Source organism: Patagioenas fasciata, chromosome 1, assembly GCF_037038585.1.
Source record: "Patagioenas fasciata isolate bPatFas1 chromosome 1, bPatFas1.hap1, whole genome shotgun sequence".
Classification (NCBI taxonomy): domain Eukaryota; kingdom Metazoa; phylum Chordata; class Aves; order Columbiformes; family Columbidae; genus Patagioenas; species Patagioenas fasciata.
Genome location: NC_092520.1, coordinates 95,435,101 through 95,453,662, shown reverse-complemented (window position 1 = coordinate 95,453,662; position 18,562 = coordinate 95,435,101). Strand labels below are relative to the sequence as shown.

General features: G+C 37.5%; 1 protein-coding gene across 2 annotated transcripts in view; it reads left to right on the top strand.

Annotated features, from left to right (window-relative positions):
* DSCAM (DS cell adhesion molecule) overlaps positions 1-18,562 on the top strand; it is a 474,141-nt gene that overhangs the window by 304,160 nt on the left and 151,419 nt on the right. For both annotated transcript variants that reach the window (XM_065841400.2, XM_071811281.1), the window contains exons 9-10: positions 5,530-5,808; positions 15,557-15,676. In XM_065841400.2, coding sequence (XP_065697472.1) covers positions 5,530-5,808; positions 15,557-15,676 — 399 coding nt within the window. The remainder of the gene's footprint in view (positions 1-5,529; positions 5,809-15,556; positions 15,677-18,562) is intronic.

Genomic DNA, 18,562 nt, shown 5'->3' with positions numbered 1-18,562 from the left:
TGTATTTTGTCAATCATATTTGAAATACTTTCTTATTAATTTGTTAATTTTTTTCTTAACTTTTTAAGCACTTTACTGCATCAAGTTAGTGTGAGCTATTAGCAGTGTACATGTAAGTACATATAGTAAGTACAAACATAAAGCAAGACTGTGTGCATGCACAGGACAGTGCAAGTCTGGAGTATGCTGGACTAATTTCAAATCATCATGTATATAAACAGCATGCAAAAACAAGACAGGATCAACCCTATGGAAACTGAAGGGTGATATAAAATCAGCTGCTTATGTATAGTCCTGGGATAAAGGTGAAAGGGCAGATAGTGTGAAACAGGTCAAACTACTCATGGGAATGATTTTCAGAGCCAGAGTTCATTCAGTTAAAGTTCTCTCTCATCTGAATCTGGAACTTTTGGATACAGTGATTGTTGGTTTCAACTTTTCACAGTGTTACCTGAGGACAAAGATCCCTTTAGATCATGTAGGGGCTAAACAAGGGCAATAGCTCTGGACCAGGTTCCAAAAGCATAGTAAAAATAACCGTTAAGTGCTTCTGGATACATAGCCTACAAGTGAGGCTTTTTGTCAGGAGGCACTTGAACAATGAAGGTAACTGCTTGTTGTGTTAATATACTCCTGCAGCTGCTGTCTTATCTTTAAACGAGTAAAGGGGTTTTTTTTGTTTGTTTTAAAAATAAATAGCAAATGCATCTCCTTGGACAGGGAACTGAGCTTCCCACCATCCTATGTTTGCAGGGTGCTTCATATGATAAGGGCATGAACTTTTCCTCTCACAATGGAGGCTGAAAGGAGATGGTTCAACAGGTAGATGAGAATGACATAAAAGCACTCGGTTTCTACACAACATTTTACATCCTCTCTTATTTTGGAGGACCTCCCAGAACAGCATCAGGGACCCTGTGAGCTACCAGTATAGCATTGAAGGAGAGAGAAGTGGGAACTAAGGTGAAGGGTGAAGCTTCTCTCTTAAGCTCCCCTGGGGAATACACACCACAGCGTTTGTTGCCACACTTGGCAACAGCTCCTGACAAATTACCACACCTTGTTGTGGTAAGATATTGAAGATGTTGGAATACAGGCTTAATTTTAGTAACTAATGAACCTACAAATAGAGGGAAATGTTGTGCAACGGCAGAGGCATTGCAGGATTAGTTTTGGTTTTTTTTTTTTTTTCATTCAATGCATACAGTCAGAATGTCCTGAGGAATATAATGGTATTCTCTCTTTTCAAGACAGGATACATTAACACACAATGAGGAAACATGGTATGAGACTTGGTTCAGTACATGCCATTAGCAGATACTTCAATTAATGACATGTTTTACTGATAAGGCTCGGTATATACAGGAAAGAAGCAGAAGAATCCAGTGCTTCAGTGACTGTGTGCAATTGTTCAGACCATCACCCACAAAGGATGGAACTGTTTAGGAGAAACAATCAATGGCTGAGAAAATTTACAAATGACTGGACCATGACTAGGGTTTTTGCAGAGACAAAACAGTTTTGGCTTTTGCACTCCCAGTGCATGAAATCTAGAGTCACATGCCTGCCTTAAGAGGGTACATAGTTGTGTGGTTACCACTGAACATCAGCTGATGTACCTGTGTTGTGAGTACTCATTGCCAAAAGTATTTTATATTGTAGGCACAACTTCCGCAACAGTTTTGTTGTAAGAAAATGCATTAGGGAACCCTTTCTAAAGGTAGAGCAGAGGTTGACTTTCATTTTACTGTGCCAAGCCATAGTAGAGGAACACTGTTCACAAGGCTGCTGCAGGAGACAGGCTCTCTATCTGCAGGATACTCTGTTTTAGTGAATCATCTCAGCAGTTTCTTCCAACATAACTCCCATGGAACGGAGGGCAAGAAATTAAGGAGGTCCCTCTGCTAATGGAGAACAGCGTGGAAACCCTCCTTGGCCTCCTTTACTGTAATGTCCCAGAGGTAAAGGAGACCTTGCTAGGGCACAAAAACATAATTTAAATCTTCCTACATTAGCACTAATGAGGCTGGTTTATGCTCCTCTTCTTAAATAGACACTTAATTCAAGCACTCATCAATAAAGCATTCCCGAGACACTGAGCTTCACTGCCGTGCAGCAGAGATTTTCACTCTTTTGCCTGCTGTGGGTAGATGAAGAAACACCCTCCCACGTATACAAGCACACATACACACACAGCCCTCTGTCTATATAGTTAACATGTGGCAGCTTATATACTAAATACCATAATTTAACAAAAAAAAAAAAAAAAAGCAAGCTCTGAAGTATGGTCACATTAAAGCTATGTATAGGGAAAGAATATTCTTCAACTCATTTTGAAATATTTTAAATACATTTTAAATATATCTGTCCTACTGTCACATTTTTCTCTTAGAGATAGAGTAGTATACATACCTCTTATATTTCCAGTGCATTTTGGCAATGCTACAGATGTTACAGATTTAGTTTATTAAAAAAAATAAAAGCACCACCACATGCTGGTTAATCAAGCTTGTTTTATTTTGTCAAAGATATAGATCAACTTTTTACTTCAGAGATAGATATAAGTGTATATAGCAACCTTTGTATTTCAGAAATTACTCATCTGACTTCAGGTGTGTTTTAGTCTATGTTTTTAATAAGTGATTTTTTTGTGATTGTTCCCTTCTTCAACTACCTTTTCAGCCCATTATCGTAAATACTGTAACTGAAAAAAACATTCTTCAATACTTCAAAGTTATTGCTAGACTATTTACTTTTTTTAAGAACAGATTTTAAATTACACACTGGTTTTCAAAATAAGCTCCTTGTCAGGACTGCAAGCTGCTGCAGGTTGAATATACATTATATTTTATGAAGCAGAAAGAAATGTTGATTTCCTTTGTATCTGAAAGACCTGAGTAGAGGGAAAATATGCTGTCTATAAATATTTTAGCCTATTTCTGAAATGCTCTACAGGCTGCTACTTATATTTTAGAGTTGGTAAATGCAGTCTTGCAGATCAATACTTTCTGAAAAATACTTCAGTGTGACCTAATCTTGCTCCCTGTTTTCTTCACCAGCAAGACAGAGAGTGAGGATGCACATAACAACCATTGAGCAATATGTTGTCTGACTTGTGATATCATTTTGGTTGTGAAAGATTGGTTCAAATTTGTTATACGCTCAGCAGAATATACAGAAGCAATTTGCTACCCTATTGTGAATTTTTGCGTATCTTTCAGTGATGATGCCCAAGATTAAGAGAAAGGTTTGGGTAGAAATGCACTAGCCAACACAGTAAGTGAGGGGGAGAGAGAGGCACCTGGCATTTAGCAGATATTTGCACTCATCAAGGGGAAAGATTATGTCAAAACCTTTTGACAGCCTCATTCTAAAAATTTCTCATTCCCACTTATATTATAAATCGCTTGTCAATAAATGCTAAGAGAAATCTGGCCTTTTACTGAATTATGTTGTGTGAATGCATTAGCTGTGCTAAGGTGATTACAGGAGACAGGTAGGCATTTTGCCTCACTTTGTGACAATGGGCCACCAAATGAAAAACCAGTTAATTTCCAGTGCTCAGTGTTCAAATAAACGTAGTAATTCATATCACGTTTCTTTTTTCTGCATGCCTAATCTACCAGATTTTCAAAACACAATAGGACAGGTTTTAGTGATTTGCAGATCAGGAAAAGATATTACACAGTGTGAAAAAAATTGATTGCAGCAGCACTTCCCACAGCTGCAGAGAGCAAGCCGCTCTCAGAAGAAGCCAGGGAAAGCCTGTAAGGACGGGTTGTGGTACCCTGCACCTGATGTTACCTCTCTGTGGCAGCTGTGCATGGTCGTAACTTTTCCTGATCAAATGGCATCATGGCTATGCCAGAAACAGTGGAGTTAATATCTGGTTTGTGCACAATGATATGCATGTACACAAGCATTTGAACATACCTTTGAATGACGCCTTTGCCCTTTGCGGGGTTTGGTGTTGCTTCCTTAATGATAAACCTTCTTACTCCTGATGGACAAGCAGCCAACACATGCAATAATCAGAAGAAATACATTGAACTACCATGGTAATGGCCACTAATACCTATACCTGCACCCCAGAAATAGGACACTGGTGAAAATGTTGTTGGGGAAGTCAGTGGACTGCTATACATTTCAACCACTTTGAAGAGTTTTTCTGCTTCTTTTCTGCTTCAGTTCTGGGGAAAACACAGGCTTAGATTTGCTAAGGGAGAAAGGACAAAAGAAATACAATTACATAAAGCCACCAGCTCCATTTTCTTCTGAAGCTAGCTAATATACAGCAGTATAAATGTTCTGCTGTGGGTATCCTTCAATCTTTCCAGTTAAAGATGTTCCAATATACTACAGAGTACATGTAAGTAATCTCTCAGGCAAGAGTAGGAAAATACACTCCTATATCAAAGATACATTACCTCTAGGAACCTTCTCTTTTGATAAATGAGCATTTGAGTACTGCTTGCAAAGTTGGTTTTATAGTCTTTTCAGGAGTGATTGATAGAAACCAGTATTAGACCCATGCCCTGGCTGTTAGAGTGTTCCCCTAAGGAGTAGATGTCAGTTCCTTCATCTGGGTGGTTATTTGATTCTAAGTTTACCAAATTACTAGTAAATGTTGCAACCACAACTTGGAGAGATTGAGGCACGCCCATTAATTCCTGCTTTGTTTATTGAAACCAACCCGCTGTTTCCTCTGTTTTTATTAGAAACACCTAAAACCAAAATGTTTTCTAAGAAGTGAAATTCAATATGGTAGAAAATATGAGTATTTCTTTCATGTGGTTTGTTGTTGTTTTGTTTTGTTAGTTTGCTTTTTTTTTTTGGTGGGGGGAGGTCAGCCACAGAATAATAAATGGAAAAAAAAAAAAAAAGAAAAAATATTTGCCAAGCCAAATATGCTTACCAGGAACTAAACACCAGCTTGATAGTTTATGCATTGTAGTGGACCTTTGTTTAGAAACCAGTTTTAACTTAATTTGCTGCACTTGAAGTACTGTATATGCGTTTCACTTCATACCTCTACCCAATCTCATTAAGAATTGTGATTTGAAACACCAAGAAATAAGTGCCAGGAGCAGTTACAGAAGTTTACTCTTCCTTTCATCATGTTCCAGAGGCAAAGCTGGAGCCTCCTCCAGGTTTATTCTGTAACCCTAAGCAAGACCCTGTTGAGCTCTTCCTGGAGTGTCCAGGCAAAACCACTGGTCAAAGACCCGGAGAGTCACCAGGTGGCAGTATGATTTCTTAAGAGGTATTCAGTACTCCTGCAGGAATCTGCCGGTGGTATCTGGTGTCTCTAGAAGCCAGGGATTTCACTGTATGTGATGTCTGCTTATGCATTGGGTAGTCAAGGAAAAAAAGGTATTTGCAAAAGACATGGTTTCTTTAGCTAAACAATGCTCTATGGCTATTGAAGGTGGTGATTTTACATATCCGTCACTGCACATCTGTTCCATTGTGTTATTTTCAGAAATGAGACCACAACTGCAATAGCTCCTCTTTCCTCTTTTGTTTCAGTTCCCCCTTTTATTCAACCTTTTGAGTTTCCGAGATTCTCCATCGGGCAACGGGTCTTCATTCCCTGTGTGGTGGTCTCTGGGGATTTGCCCATCACAATCACCTGGCAGAAGGACGGCAGGCCCATCCCAGCCAGCCTCGGGGTGACGATTGACAACATTGACTTCACCAGCTCCTTAAGGATTTCTAATCTTTCACTGATGCATAATGGAAATTATACCTGTATAGCTAGAAATGATGCAGCGGCTGTGGAGCACCAAAGCCAATTAATTGTGAGAGGTAAGTAGATGTAATTATTTTGAAGGGCACCAATTAAATGGAATTCATCAGTATTTTGTAATGACATCTGTTTGATGTGAAGTATAAAAACCAGGAAAATATGGTAATCCCTCTTTTCGTAATAGAGAGCACATGGAACAACGAAGCACAGAAACTAATATGTCTTTTCTATCTAAAAGTCTCAAAACTAATCAACAACACTGGAGTGCACGGGGTGGATGGGGGAGGCACAGGACCAACTTCATGGAAAATTTTGTGAGGCACAAGTCCATTCATTGGAATCAAACCTTTGAAATGGTATCAAATTCTTCTCTATTATTACTGTAGCCTAATTGTTCACTTTTTTTTTTTTTCCTAGATCAGTCTCTCATATAACATTATGTCAATTAAAAAAGCAAAACATTGATGTTGACTTCAGAGGGAAAAGACTCCCCTGTTACCATGTTGGTGTTCTTTTTCTTATTTGTGTTTATTATGCATTTAGCATGATTTATTTGCTCATGCTAACTTCACCACATTTTGCTTTGAAATAGAGATTTATATAGTTTCAGTAAGTAAACACTTTTATTTGGAAAAGACCTTTTAGAGAGATACCTTGCCTTCAATAGCTTTTACCTTTCAGGTCACACCTTAGCCAAGTTCCCTAAAGATTATGCCTTCTGGTACATTTTCAAACTTACTGTGTAAAACTTCAACAAAACTAAATGGTTTCTTTTTTTTTTTTTTTTTTGGAAGCTTTTCAAGGCATTTTATTTTTGTTTGTTTGTTTGTTTTTGTTGTTGTTAAATAAAATATTTATACTCTTCCCTCTCCACCATCTCCTTCTTGCTATCAAGCCATTAGACTCCTCGGAGGATGGTGGCACATGCTGTAGTATTGCAAGTGACTGTGGTTATTTCTGCCTGTTGCAGATCACTACATGTTCTGTCTCCTTCATAAGTTTATCAAGATAAATCTTAAAACCATTCAAGGCTTTTTGTCATTGTTTCCAGGCTTTTTGTCTCCCTCAAAAACTCAACTGAAGGCAAAACTTTCTGAACAATTCTTCATTTTAAGTCAATTTTTTCCACTGTCAGAAGGCTATCTTTAATGGATTATTCCTTAGTTTTCCACTTGTACAATGTGCATGTTTATTTTTTTATGCTAGCATTACCAAAACTCAGCAGCAAATAGCCCCAACCATTTTTCACAAGTTTTAATATTAAGATAATTGTAATTATTAAAAAAGACGACTTTTAATCTTTGTGTTATTCAGTACAGATGTTTACTACTTTCCCTATCTATCCAGCAATTCTTATATTAAGTGGTTTAATTAACTACATGCATGTAATTATTCTTTTTCTAAGCTGTTCTGTTAGATTTTAAACCTATCCATCATCCTAATAGTAAAAGATTTTCCTCACCTTCTCACTTCCTTTAGAAGGAAAAGTTGACAACCTCCCATCACAACAGACAGTCCACTGGCTATGTCTGCCCTATGAAAAAATGCTGTATCTAATAACAGCTAAGATTGTACCTGATTTGCAATTATACTCAGTGTTTGAAGTGACGGTATTTAATCACTTTAGCAACTTCGTATAGGTTCCTGCAGGCATTTCATCAAAACAGGGTTGGTAGGATGATCTTCAGAAACAAAGGAAAAAAAAAAAGTTGACATAGGTCGTACCACTGAAACCTGTCTCTCTGTAAACACTGTTTTTTTTTTCATCACTGAAATCCATGAGGTTATCACAGCTCAAGTGAGCCCACATGTGGGTATTTCTGCTCTGATGGTAGCAAGTCCTGTCTTCCCCCCTAACTGTGTCCCTGCTCTCCCTGCGTTGCCTGGACTGTAATATCTCTGCCTCCTGCTGTCGGTGGGCAAATCCTCTTCTGGACACAACTGCTTCTTGCTGCCTTGTTTGGCATTAATTCATTTTCCCACCATGTCCAGGGGAGGAGTTTTGAGGAGCCTGCTCTCATACTCTTTTCACACCACTGACACCAACACCTCAATTTTCCCCTTGTGTGTTGCTGCTCTAATTGCACATCCTGATGAGGGCTCTGACCCAGCAGTAGGATGACAATTCTTGGGTACATGTGGCTGAAGGGCATCCTTATAAACCCATGGGCATGATAGAGGGTAGCTTTTCACTCTCTTTTACCCAGAGGCTTGAAGCCTCTGGAGTCCTGGTCCTGTGACTCACGAGGGCTGAGGTTATGAAGGCTTCTTCATTCTTACCCTCTTGTTTATCTGCCTACCCAACTAGTGCTCTGCAGCAGCCTTCTTTAAGCCTTTCATCTGTCTCCTCTTTCTGTGCCAGTTTAGATGGTGACATCTTAATTTGCTTATGCATCTGGGATAACAGTTCTCATTCAGAGGGGAAGGTGTAAATACACTACAATGTTTGACCTGAATTTTCTGCCAAAACACTGGATTGACCTCTTTCCCTCATACTGAACTGCTTCAGCTGTCTCATCCCACTCAGGTCAGAAGACAGACAGCCATCAGAGAGTCATCACTGGTCACCCACTCATCTGCATCCCACCTGACCTATACACATTTAAGTGAAGACTTGGTTTTCAGCTGCCTGCTTTTTATCCAGGATTTCTGATCTCTCCTCATGTTTTTGTTCATAGGTGCCATATGACCAAAACATAGTATTTTTCTAAATCAAGTAAGTGTTTTTTCTCCAAATAAAGGGAGAATAAATAGTACTTAAAATCTTCTTGTTTCTAATCCATATAGTGTGATGATTTCTCAGCAGTGTGCTTTAAACTTAAATGTTGGCTTTCCTAAATGTCAAGGGATATGTTCTGGGAATCTTATTTATGTGAAGTGTGTGCATTTTGATAGGAGAGTAGACAGTGAATCGGAGAAGAAAGTAAAGGAAAATATGACTGTTCCCCACAAAGTTCCTTTTTCCTTATTTATAATCTCCTTGTATTCATTTAAAAAGTAGACTGAAAAATTATGAAGGCTATCATGTTTCCAAAATAAGTGGGAGTCCATTTTGTGGTACATGGGTAGACGTAGAAGTAGAATCTAAATCTAGTCCATTCCTAAGATGAATGAAGAAACACAGGCCAACTCCTTATTCTTACATTTTAACTACAAGTGAGTACACAAATTTCTTCAAAATCGTTCAACAACATCAACTGTTTCGCTTTATAATTTGAGATTTTTTTGTCTCAATATTTTCTCTGTGAAATTGCATGTGTTTGCTATTTTTTAGCATTCATATTTTTCTGTTAAGTTTTAAGTCTGATAAATGTATTTCCTATATTCTTCCTACAAATATTATTTTCTAAATGCAAACTGCACCTTCATTTTGCCAGGACTATTAAATGGCAAAAGAAAAACAGGCATTGATCTTTTGCAATCTGTGGACATCTTATGTGGTAAATCATCACCGATTTTCCTGTTATTTTGCTCCATAAAAGCAACCAAGAGGCAATAAGGAGCCCTAAAAGTACCTGGCCAGCAAGGCTGGATTCTCTGCTTTAAATATCAGAGCAAAATGACAGTTTTTCACAGGGTTTCCTCGCAGAGAATCACACAGGAGATGGATGGAAGGCTCCTGCTGAAAGCATGTGAGAGGAGAAAGTTTTTGAGCATCTGTGCAACCCTGGGTAAGAAGGTCATAGGGCAACCTCAGTTTTCCTGCCACGGGTTTCTTGGTGAGGACCTGGAAATGAGACGCTCACACACTCTAGGCATGGATCTGCCAGTACTTTTTTCCACAATTTATTGACCAATATCAGACAAATCAGAAAAGGGGGAAAATGCCTCCAGTGGAGCTGAAAGCCTGAAAACTTAATGAAAAGAGATGATCGATTCCAAACACCTTTACTGAGTTCAATACTAATCATTGGAGACTCTACTCAGGTAAGCCCTTCTACAAACACAAAAAAATGCTCCGACTGGAGTCCGTACTGAACCACAAGATACAAATCCACAGAAAAGCAGGCTTGGTTATTCCTAATGTTTATGGAATATCTTTTAGAAGCTCATTAATTAGCCACTGGGAGAAGCCTACAACCTTCACTGCAGCTGGGGACTGCAGGTAGGCAGTGCAGGGGAGAGAAAACACAGTTTTCCTTCTCAAAATCTTGTGCTCTGCCAGATGCCAGTCTGCAGTTCCTCTGGAAATGCCTCAAAAATTTGCAAACTAGAAAGGTTTCTCAAAAACTCATAAATCATTATTATTTTGATTATTTTATTTCTTGTCACAGTCCTGGTTTGCCAGGCATGCTTTTAGGAAAAAGGAAATAATAGGAACCTGTCATGGAAGCCATCCGTGGAAATTAGGAAAATATCTTCTCTGTCAACTACTTATATCATCATGTGAAATTAATTAAGGCTTTACTTACTATGGCTGTCTTTTGAAGAGTGATTAAAAATCTATATACACTTTATCACGTGTAATTAATTTCTGTAAAGTTTCCTAAAATGACAATTAAATAATTATAAAATAAAAGCAGAGGAGAAGAATTTAACTGGTAACCAAAATGAAAAAGCTCATAAATGTATTATGAGTTCAAAATTTTTCATATACTGTCAGAAAAGAGAACTCAAAGATACTAGTGGGTGCATAAGTCATGATTTTAAAATTCCTGTTAGTGACCGCATTATAAGTTAAAATTGAGATAAGGTCTTCAAATACCAAATAACCTCCCTTAATACATTTAGTACATTAAGTGTAAACGTGTTTTCATTTTGCACTTGCCAGGAAAGTTGACTATCATTAGATAGTTAGGCATCCAATGAGGAGTCCCTGAACCTTGAATCTTCTCAATAGGAAGTGAGTATCATTCTGTTTTCTTGATGTTTGGTGGTAGTGGTGCTGATGTGATGCAGCAAATTCACTATGTGATAGAAGAGCAGGGGGAAAAGATTTATGGTTGTAGCTGGTGTCAAAAACAATTTACTTTCTTTGCTGGTGTTTACACTGTGCCTTTGAAGATTATTATTGAATGATTCACTTCCTATTTAATGTCCTCATTAGACAAACCTGATCAACACAAACCACTAGGCACTGTCTCATTTTGCAAAAGTACATCATTTTTTTCTCGAACTGCATAGCAAATGGATTCACTAAACCAGCTAAATCAACCCCTTAGGTCCAATGACCAAATTTAATAACTGTTCATCTTTGCTAAAGTACAGTGTTTAATCACCTCATTCATTAATACATCAATGGTTGCTTTGACTGATTAAATTTCTTCCATCATTTTGACAGGATGATCTAAATGTAAAGTACAAATATTCCATGTAAAAATGAAATGTATTCTGGGCCAATGCCATAGATTATTTTTTAACTCACTCCAGTAGCCCACCGGAGGAGTTCCTCTTCAGAATTGCTCTCCAGTGTGAGATATTAATTGCTGTTCTTGGGAGCCAGAAGCATTTACATAGATTTGAAGTCCAGGAAGGAGTGTGTGAGTTTATCACCTGGTCCCTGGCATAAAGAGGAGTCAGAAAGGATTCTTGGATTTACATAAAGCAAAATGAAATCAAGGAACGTTAGCACACACTCATAAATTTATTTTAGTAAGTAGCTTGTAAAGGTCATCATTGCGAGGAGCCATGACACTAGCAAACGGTATTTTCTTAGGGTACCAACTCCTGTTACATCATCTTCTCTGAATTGTTTCACACAAGGAGATAATAAAAGAATTTTCTTTCCATTAAAATCGTGCGATGACATTCATGTTATCTTCAACATCCTGTTCTGATTGCTCTCATCCTTTGTTTTCCCTTTGTGAGAGACATAGACTGCTAGTCATAATATTGATGGAAAACACCTTTTTATGTCCTTTGAGTTCAGCCATTAAATAGTTTGCAACTGTCAACTTACTGCTCTTACACTGAACAATTCAACAGTTCGTTTCTGGTCACAGATCTGTGGGCTGCATTAAATGAAAGATCCTAACGGAAACTCACTGTGAAAGTAATTTTAAATACCCTCCTTTACGGGCTCAAGGGACTGTGTTCCTGAAACAAAGGTGATAATAAAAGTAGAACTGTTTTGTCATATTTGTGAGCTATTTCAAAGTGTTTCCCTTCTAGAGGGTGAGAGGAGGCCCACAACTTTGCAGCTAAAGAGAGAGGAAGAGAACTGATTGGTTTATTTTCTTCATTACCTCTACTTAGGCATATCAGGCAAATTAACCTGGTTAAATAATTACTAAGCAAATTTTCTTTAAGGGTTAATTAATTCCTATAAGATAATGAATAAGTGAATGCAGCTTTATAATCTAAAGCTAAGTATCAAAATCTAGATCAAGTAGTTAACTGCATTGTCTCCCAAAATGTGGTAGCACATAGCAGTGAACAAATTCATTTGAAATAAAGTTGAGAAGCAAACTATCAGTGAGGAGGAAAAAGGTCTTGTCTGTTTACTTTTTAAGAAAAATCCTTTGGTTTTACCTAGACAGCAATACAGAAAGGATTGAAAGATCATTGAATAAGTAATTTTGTTCTGCTATAGTGTCTTTTCTGATATCTACTGGCAATCTTAAGACTAGGTGTCAAGGGTTCATGGCTTCAAAATCGGAGCAGCAGCTGGCATTTTTATAACTAGACTTAAAGGAAGGCCAAAGTTTTACTAAATGCAGAAATTGTTTCTATTACTGGACGTGGGCAGAGTTTTTGCAAACTAAGGTTGAGACATCCTAAATTTATGGACCAGCACAAGGAAGCCATGTGATTGCTAATCATACACCTGGTTCTGGAGCATATACGGCAAAACTGAATTTTCACAGTTACTGCTGCAGTATCATTCTGTGCTAAAAATAAATATTAAAATTAAGAATAACAATAATATCTGAGTAAAAAAATTATGTTAATATATATATACATAACCAAAATACACTGAAATCATAAGAATGAAAAGCCATATTCAGAGCTTTTCAATGCTAAAGACACAACACAGCAAGAATATCTGCATAAGCTCATTAAAGATGTGGAAGGATGCATTTTCAAAGAAATGCTCAAACAATATCTATACTTGGCATCCATCCTTCTTTGTCTATATATGGCCAAAATGATTAGACAAAAAAGTTATTTTAACAGATAACTTTGATACAAATAGTAAAGGTTGATTACCGTTATTCCAGACTAGGCAATCTTGCTTAACTTTTCTAGAACTCTCTGCATATACCTACCCATTTAATATACTAATTTAATTTTTTCCTGAAAAATTGGCACTTTCTAACAGTGTCATCCACAGAAAATGAAGAATACAAACAAAACGTTTTTCAAAGACAAGTGAAATAAAACAAAGAAATTACAGAAGTTTTGTGTTGTAAATTGGGTTTAAAAAAAAATTACACTCTTTACACTTTTCAGTGATAGAGGAGGCCAGTAATTATCAATCACTCCATTGCATAATTTGTAATCATTCACCTGTAAGACTGATACAACTGAGATGTTTTGGTGGTTTTTTTGGTTTTTGTTTTTCGATCTATGCTGTTTATGGATAAGTAGCATGTAATTGATTTTTCAGAAGTTGTGAATACAAATTTACTTACAGTTATTCAGGTGAAACAGGCTGATGCCACCGTGCTGAGTGATAAAATCAAATCTATTTGTGCAACTAATTGCACCTGCTTTGGAAAATAAGTACTTGGGACTCCTTTTGTGTTTGGTGATAAAATGAACACAGAACAGTGAGAAAAGAATTACTGAACCAAATGTCTTCTGTGAACAGATAATTAGAAGAGGGTGGGTGATTGCCCAGAGCTGCTGTTTCTGGGATTTCGTGTTTGATGCTCACCTATCATGAATTAACATAACATATGATATATATTTGTCGGTGTGGCAGAACTGATTGGAAAGCTGAAATATTTGACAGCAGTAAATTTATCTGCTAGCACGAAGTAGCGTCTAATGCTGTTCCTTCAATTTCTTCTAGCCACATTTCAAACAGCAGTGAAGCTTCTTCGTACATAGTTAGGCAATAAAAAACTGCATAATAGCTATAGGATTCAATAAACAAAAGGTCAAGCTAAAGGAATTTTTTTCTCTCCAGAAGATTGTTCTCCTCTTTTAAAAACCAGTTATGTCTATGAAGGTGGAAAGAGAAAGTTGGAGGGGAGTCTGGATTATGGAGGCACAGGGACGAAGGTTCAAGCCATTGTGAGGAGGGTTGTCTGCACCTGGAGATTATCTGTAGATACCTCCAACTTTCATCAGTCTTGTCCATACCAACACTGGCAAGCTAAGTTTCTGCTTAAGGAGAACTTGGGACTCTCTGGTATAGTGGGAGGTGCTATTTGCATAAACTATGAGAGTGTTCATACTTTGAAGTCATATAATATAGCATTGGTACTTCTTCCATGCTTCAGTCACACTGCTTTTCTGATACATAAGAAGTAGTGTATGTATGGTCCGGTCTGATGGGGGATTGTGTCAGAGCAAGAAGAGATGATTTGGCCTATTTGGCCTTGTGTTCTGTCTCCCCCAACTTTGAGAAAAAGTCACCACCAGCTGGACCTGCAGAGCTGTGAATCCATGAGGCTACGTGTGTGTCCCCATGTGCATACGCTGCAGTGGACAAGGGACTATTAGGATTTCTCCTTTACTGTGTTAGATCTGAATGTGTTGCAGTACTTGATTTGAGAGGAAAAAAAATCTGTCACAGGCTCAGTCACCTTACTCCACTTTCTCTGTAGCACTGTAAGAAATGACAAAAAAAAATAATATGGATTTAAGGACACAAATAATTTAACTTTTTTTCTCAGGTATTTACTTCTTCATGTACTGAACCAAAGAACAGGACACCAATGAAAACCTGTGACCTTAACTGACTTTAATACAACCATTAAGCACCTTCAATATTCAATAACTTCTGTGGGTCTTTCAACATTCTGCAAATTTTTCAGCTTTTCTTTCAGACTTTTGTCAGCTTTTCAGGTTTTATTGAAACTTTACCATTCAGTATCAGACCTTCAAGGAAAACTGTAGGTCTAGCATTGTCACAACCTCTTTTCTTCCCTGTGCCTCTGTATTTGAAACACGTAGAGCTTTACCTTGAGATGAGCAGCTCTTATTTATGTATAAATAGATGCGTACTTGCCTGTGTCTGGAGAACTTATTAAAGCAGTTTTATGATACCTTAGAATAAGTCTAATGATATGTACACATTGATGCACATACATCTTTTGCATTAAGACTTCTCCTCTTCACCTTAATGCAAGCAAATTGTGTTGAACCTTTCTATGACTCTTTGGAAATAAAAGTCCCATCAGGAATCATGGTTCACAACCCCTCATTTTAATATAAAGTTATTTGATTGCTAGTATAAGTGTTATTTTTTAAGATTATTTATGCTACATAATTATTTTTCTAAGGCTTACTAGTTCACTGTTACAAAAAACCAAACACAGAAAACTTCAGTTGTTCTCAGGCATCTGTTAAACCTCTGCCTTCATTAGAAAGCATTTATTTTCTGACCACGACAGTATGATTTATCTGTTACTGCAATTTATAATTTCTCCTATAGAGAGATTTTTATTAATTTATTTTTGTATCTTATAAAGAGCAATGCTTTGTTGTGTGGCAAGAAACATATTGAGATTTTATTCAAAAAGTAAATGATAATGTAAAACCAACTTTACTCTGTAAGTGGATATTAAAAAAATCTGGTTTTAACTTTTGCTTTTTGCTATTAAATTTTATTCCTCCTTATTTGACTGACCTGACATTTTGAGCTACCTGGTAAGTCGCGCAGATTCTCATGTCTCCTGTTGCTTCCTCCCGCAGTGCCTCCCAGGTTTGTGGTTCAGCCCAGCGATCAGGATGGGATCTATGGAAAAGCTGTAATTCTCAACTGCTCTGCAGAGGGTTATCCCGTTCCTACCATTGTCTGGAAGTACTCAAAAGGTAGGAATTCTCCAGTGATCACTAGGGACAGATTAATTCTGATTTAGTAACAACTTACTCACCTGTAAGTTACTGGTTTAATCTTCACATTGTCAGAAACTAGCATGGTGCAATAAGGGAGGAATCAATTATGTTTATATTGTTCTTCTATCATTTCCCTAAGCACATAGTGCTGGCCATTGCCACAGACACAAGACTGAGCTAGATGCACTTCTGGTCTGCCTTAGAGATGTCCTGGAGCTGTGAGCATGTGCCTGTGTTAGCTGTGGCCTCAACGGGCAAGTAAGGAAATGGATGGCTGAGAAAAAAGAGATACAGCTTTAATTGAAACAGCCTCAGAACAAGGTTCATTGACAGCATTTGCCTAATTTTTTTTCCCCCCCTTCAAAATCCATGATAACATGGCCAATCATATCTTTTCAGCAAAGAAGAAAGGTCAGGTATCATTAGCATAAGCAGTAATTCAGTATGCGCTTTACATAATGCTTTAACATTTTCTTCTCATGTAACACAGCATTAAAACTGGCCCCACTTGACCCTCAGTAACCATAGGAAATTGACTGCTTTTTAATTAAAATGTGCTGCCAGCTAGATTGTGTCTTCCAGCCAGTTGTCTTCTGGTAGGTTTTAGCAAGAAAACAACTATTCAAAATCTATCCAATCTAAATGAGTTAACTCTTTAAAAAGCAAAACTAGGTGCTGTTGAGAAGAAATCTTTATGTAGTGCTCCATGTCATTTTTGGATTTCTTAGGATCTAAATCTAAATTACATTTGGGAAAAAAAAAAAATAGGTGAAGAGAGAGAAAAGTTCATGTTGAAAACTATTTTTGCTTTTATTGATAAATTCTAGTTTGTGGTAAGAAGGGTGCTGAGCTCCAAATGCCATTAATCTCAATGGTTTGTGGGTTTTTATTTGTGAATAAAGGTAAAAAAGAAGTAACTCTGCTTTGTTTTGTCTTGTCTTGTTTTGTTTCGTTTTGTTTCATTTCATTTCATTTTCTTTTGTTTGCATGCTGAAGGAGGAAGCCAAGCCAAGCTAGCCGAGTTGTAATTAACTATGAAGAGATAAACAGCCCATCTTAATAAATGAGAAAGGGGTAGTGGTCTAATGTTAGTGACACTACCATCAAGCAATTATTTTTAAGGTTTTCTGTTAACAGCTCTTAAGTTTCGAAATTAAAGTTATAGTAGATATGTTATGCAGGCAAAACATGAAACTGGCCAAAATAACTCTGGGTGAAAAGGTCAGTATTTTTACAAAAGTCTGTATTTTTTTTAGCAGATGACTGCAATTTCAATACCCAGTCTAACTAAGCTGCTCTACAGGTCCATAGGATGTACACTACCTCTTCCTCTAAAGAGATACATTACATATTTGGTTTGTGAGCAATGTTTGTGCCAAATTCTGAGATAATTACTGAGGTGAACCCAAAAAGAGTAAAGCAATGAGGTCATAGCTCATCTGTAGGTACCACAACAGAGTAGGAAGGCCATCTGTACACTTGAAGGTAAGTTAGTGTCATTGGCTTTTTGTGTCAGTAAAAAATGGAAAAAATGGGTTCATTTTTTTTAACATCAGGGTAGACAGGCAATGGAAATGGACTTGCTGTCTCTGAAGAATAATGACAGTGATCAATACAGACACCCCAGCCAGAATCTGTTGGTTTAAGTCCTTCAGATTTAATGAGGCAATGGGCACACGTTTTGAAAAAGAGGAGGTTCTGTCTGAGTCTAACAAAACACTTTTTACTGTGAGGGTGGTTGAGCACTGGCACAGATCCCAGGAAGGCTGTGGAGTCTCATCCATGGAGATATTCAAAAGCTGTCTGGACACGGTCCTTGGCAACTAGCTTTAGGTGGTCCTACTTGAGCAAAAGGGTTGGACTACATGACTGCCAGAGGTCCCTTCCAACCTCAACCAGTCTGTGATTCTGTGATTCATGAACATATAGTCTTCTTGCAGATTTATCCATGCAGTTACATGTGATAAGCTGTTGTCGCTGCTCAGGAAGGACTTCGGCTGTAACAGCAGTAACTGTGTATGAAGAGTAAGAAGCCTTTGCAAACTGTTATGCGAAGTTTTGACCAGTTGTAACCATCCTCAGAAGTATCAGCCCTTTCCCTTCTATGAACACCAAATTATCCCCAAAACTTTTAATGTGAGGAAATATAAGAAGTGAGTGTTTGCATCTGTCTACTTGGGCAATCAAGTGCAGATAGGTAGAGTTAGTGAAGCATAAACGTGCTTTTGAACTAAATGACAGAAAAAATGGCTTATTAAAGAAGAAAATAGACTAAAAGGCAACTGTGACATGCATGTGACTAAAATGGTTCAAAAAGCAAGAATAGCAACTGATTTTTGTGAAAATATTATCGCTTTGATATTTCAAAGTTCACAGTATTGGCCACAAAACCTTTAGTGTAAATGTAAGTCCCCAAAGCAAATTCTTCTAGGACTAGAAGAATTTTTAGTATGCATGTCTAGTCTTTATTAATATTATAGATTTTGTATTCATAGGTTGTTGTATCTTGATATTTCATACCAAGTTATTCCCCTTAGTATTTATTCATATTTCCTCCTGAGCTGACTCAGTCAGCTGCGTATAGTAATTAATGCTGACAGATATTAACTTCGTGTACAGAAAGTAGTATAAGAGAATTCCATTGAAGACTACCTTACGATTTACCTGAAAAATCTCATCTCGTGCGGTCAAAATAGGTTGTAAACCCATTTGTTACAAGAACCAGATCTTCATGTACACTTAGACAGTCTCTAGGAACCTGACAGTTCCCCAGGAACCTGAACTTGTGGTGAGCCTCTGTGCAGACATGCTGACAGCATGGCAGTATCCTGTTCCCTACTCCCTAAATCACCCAGTATCTCA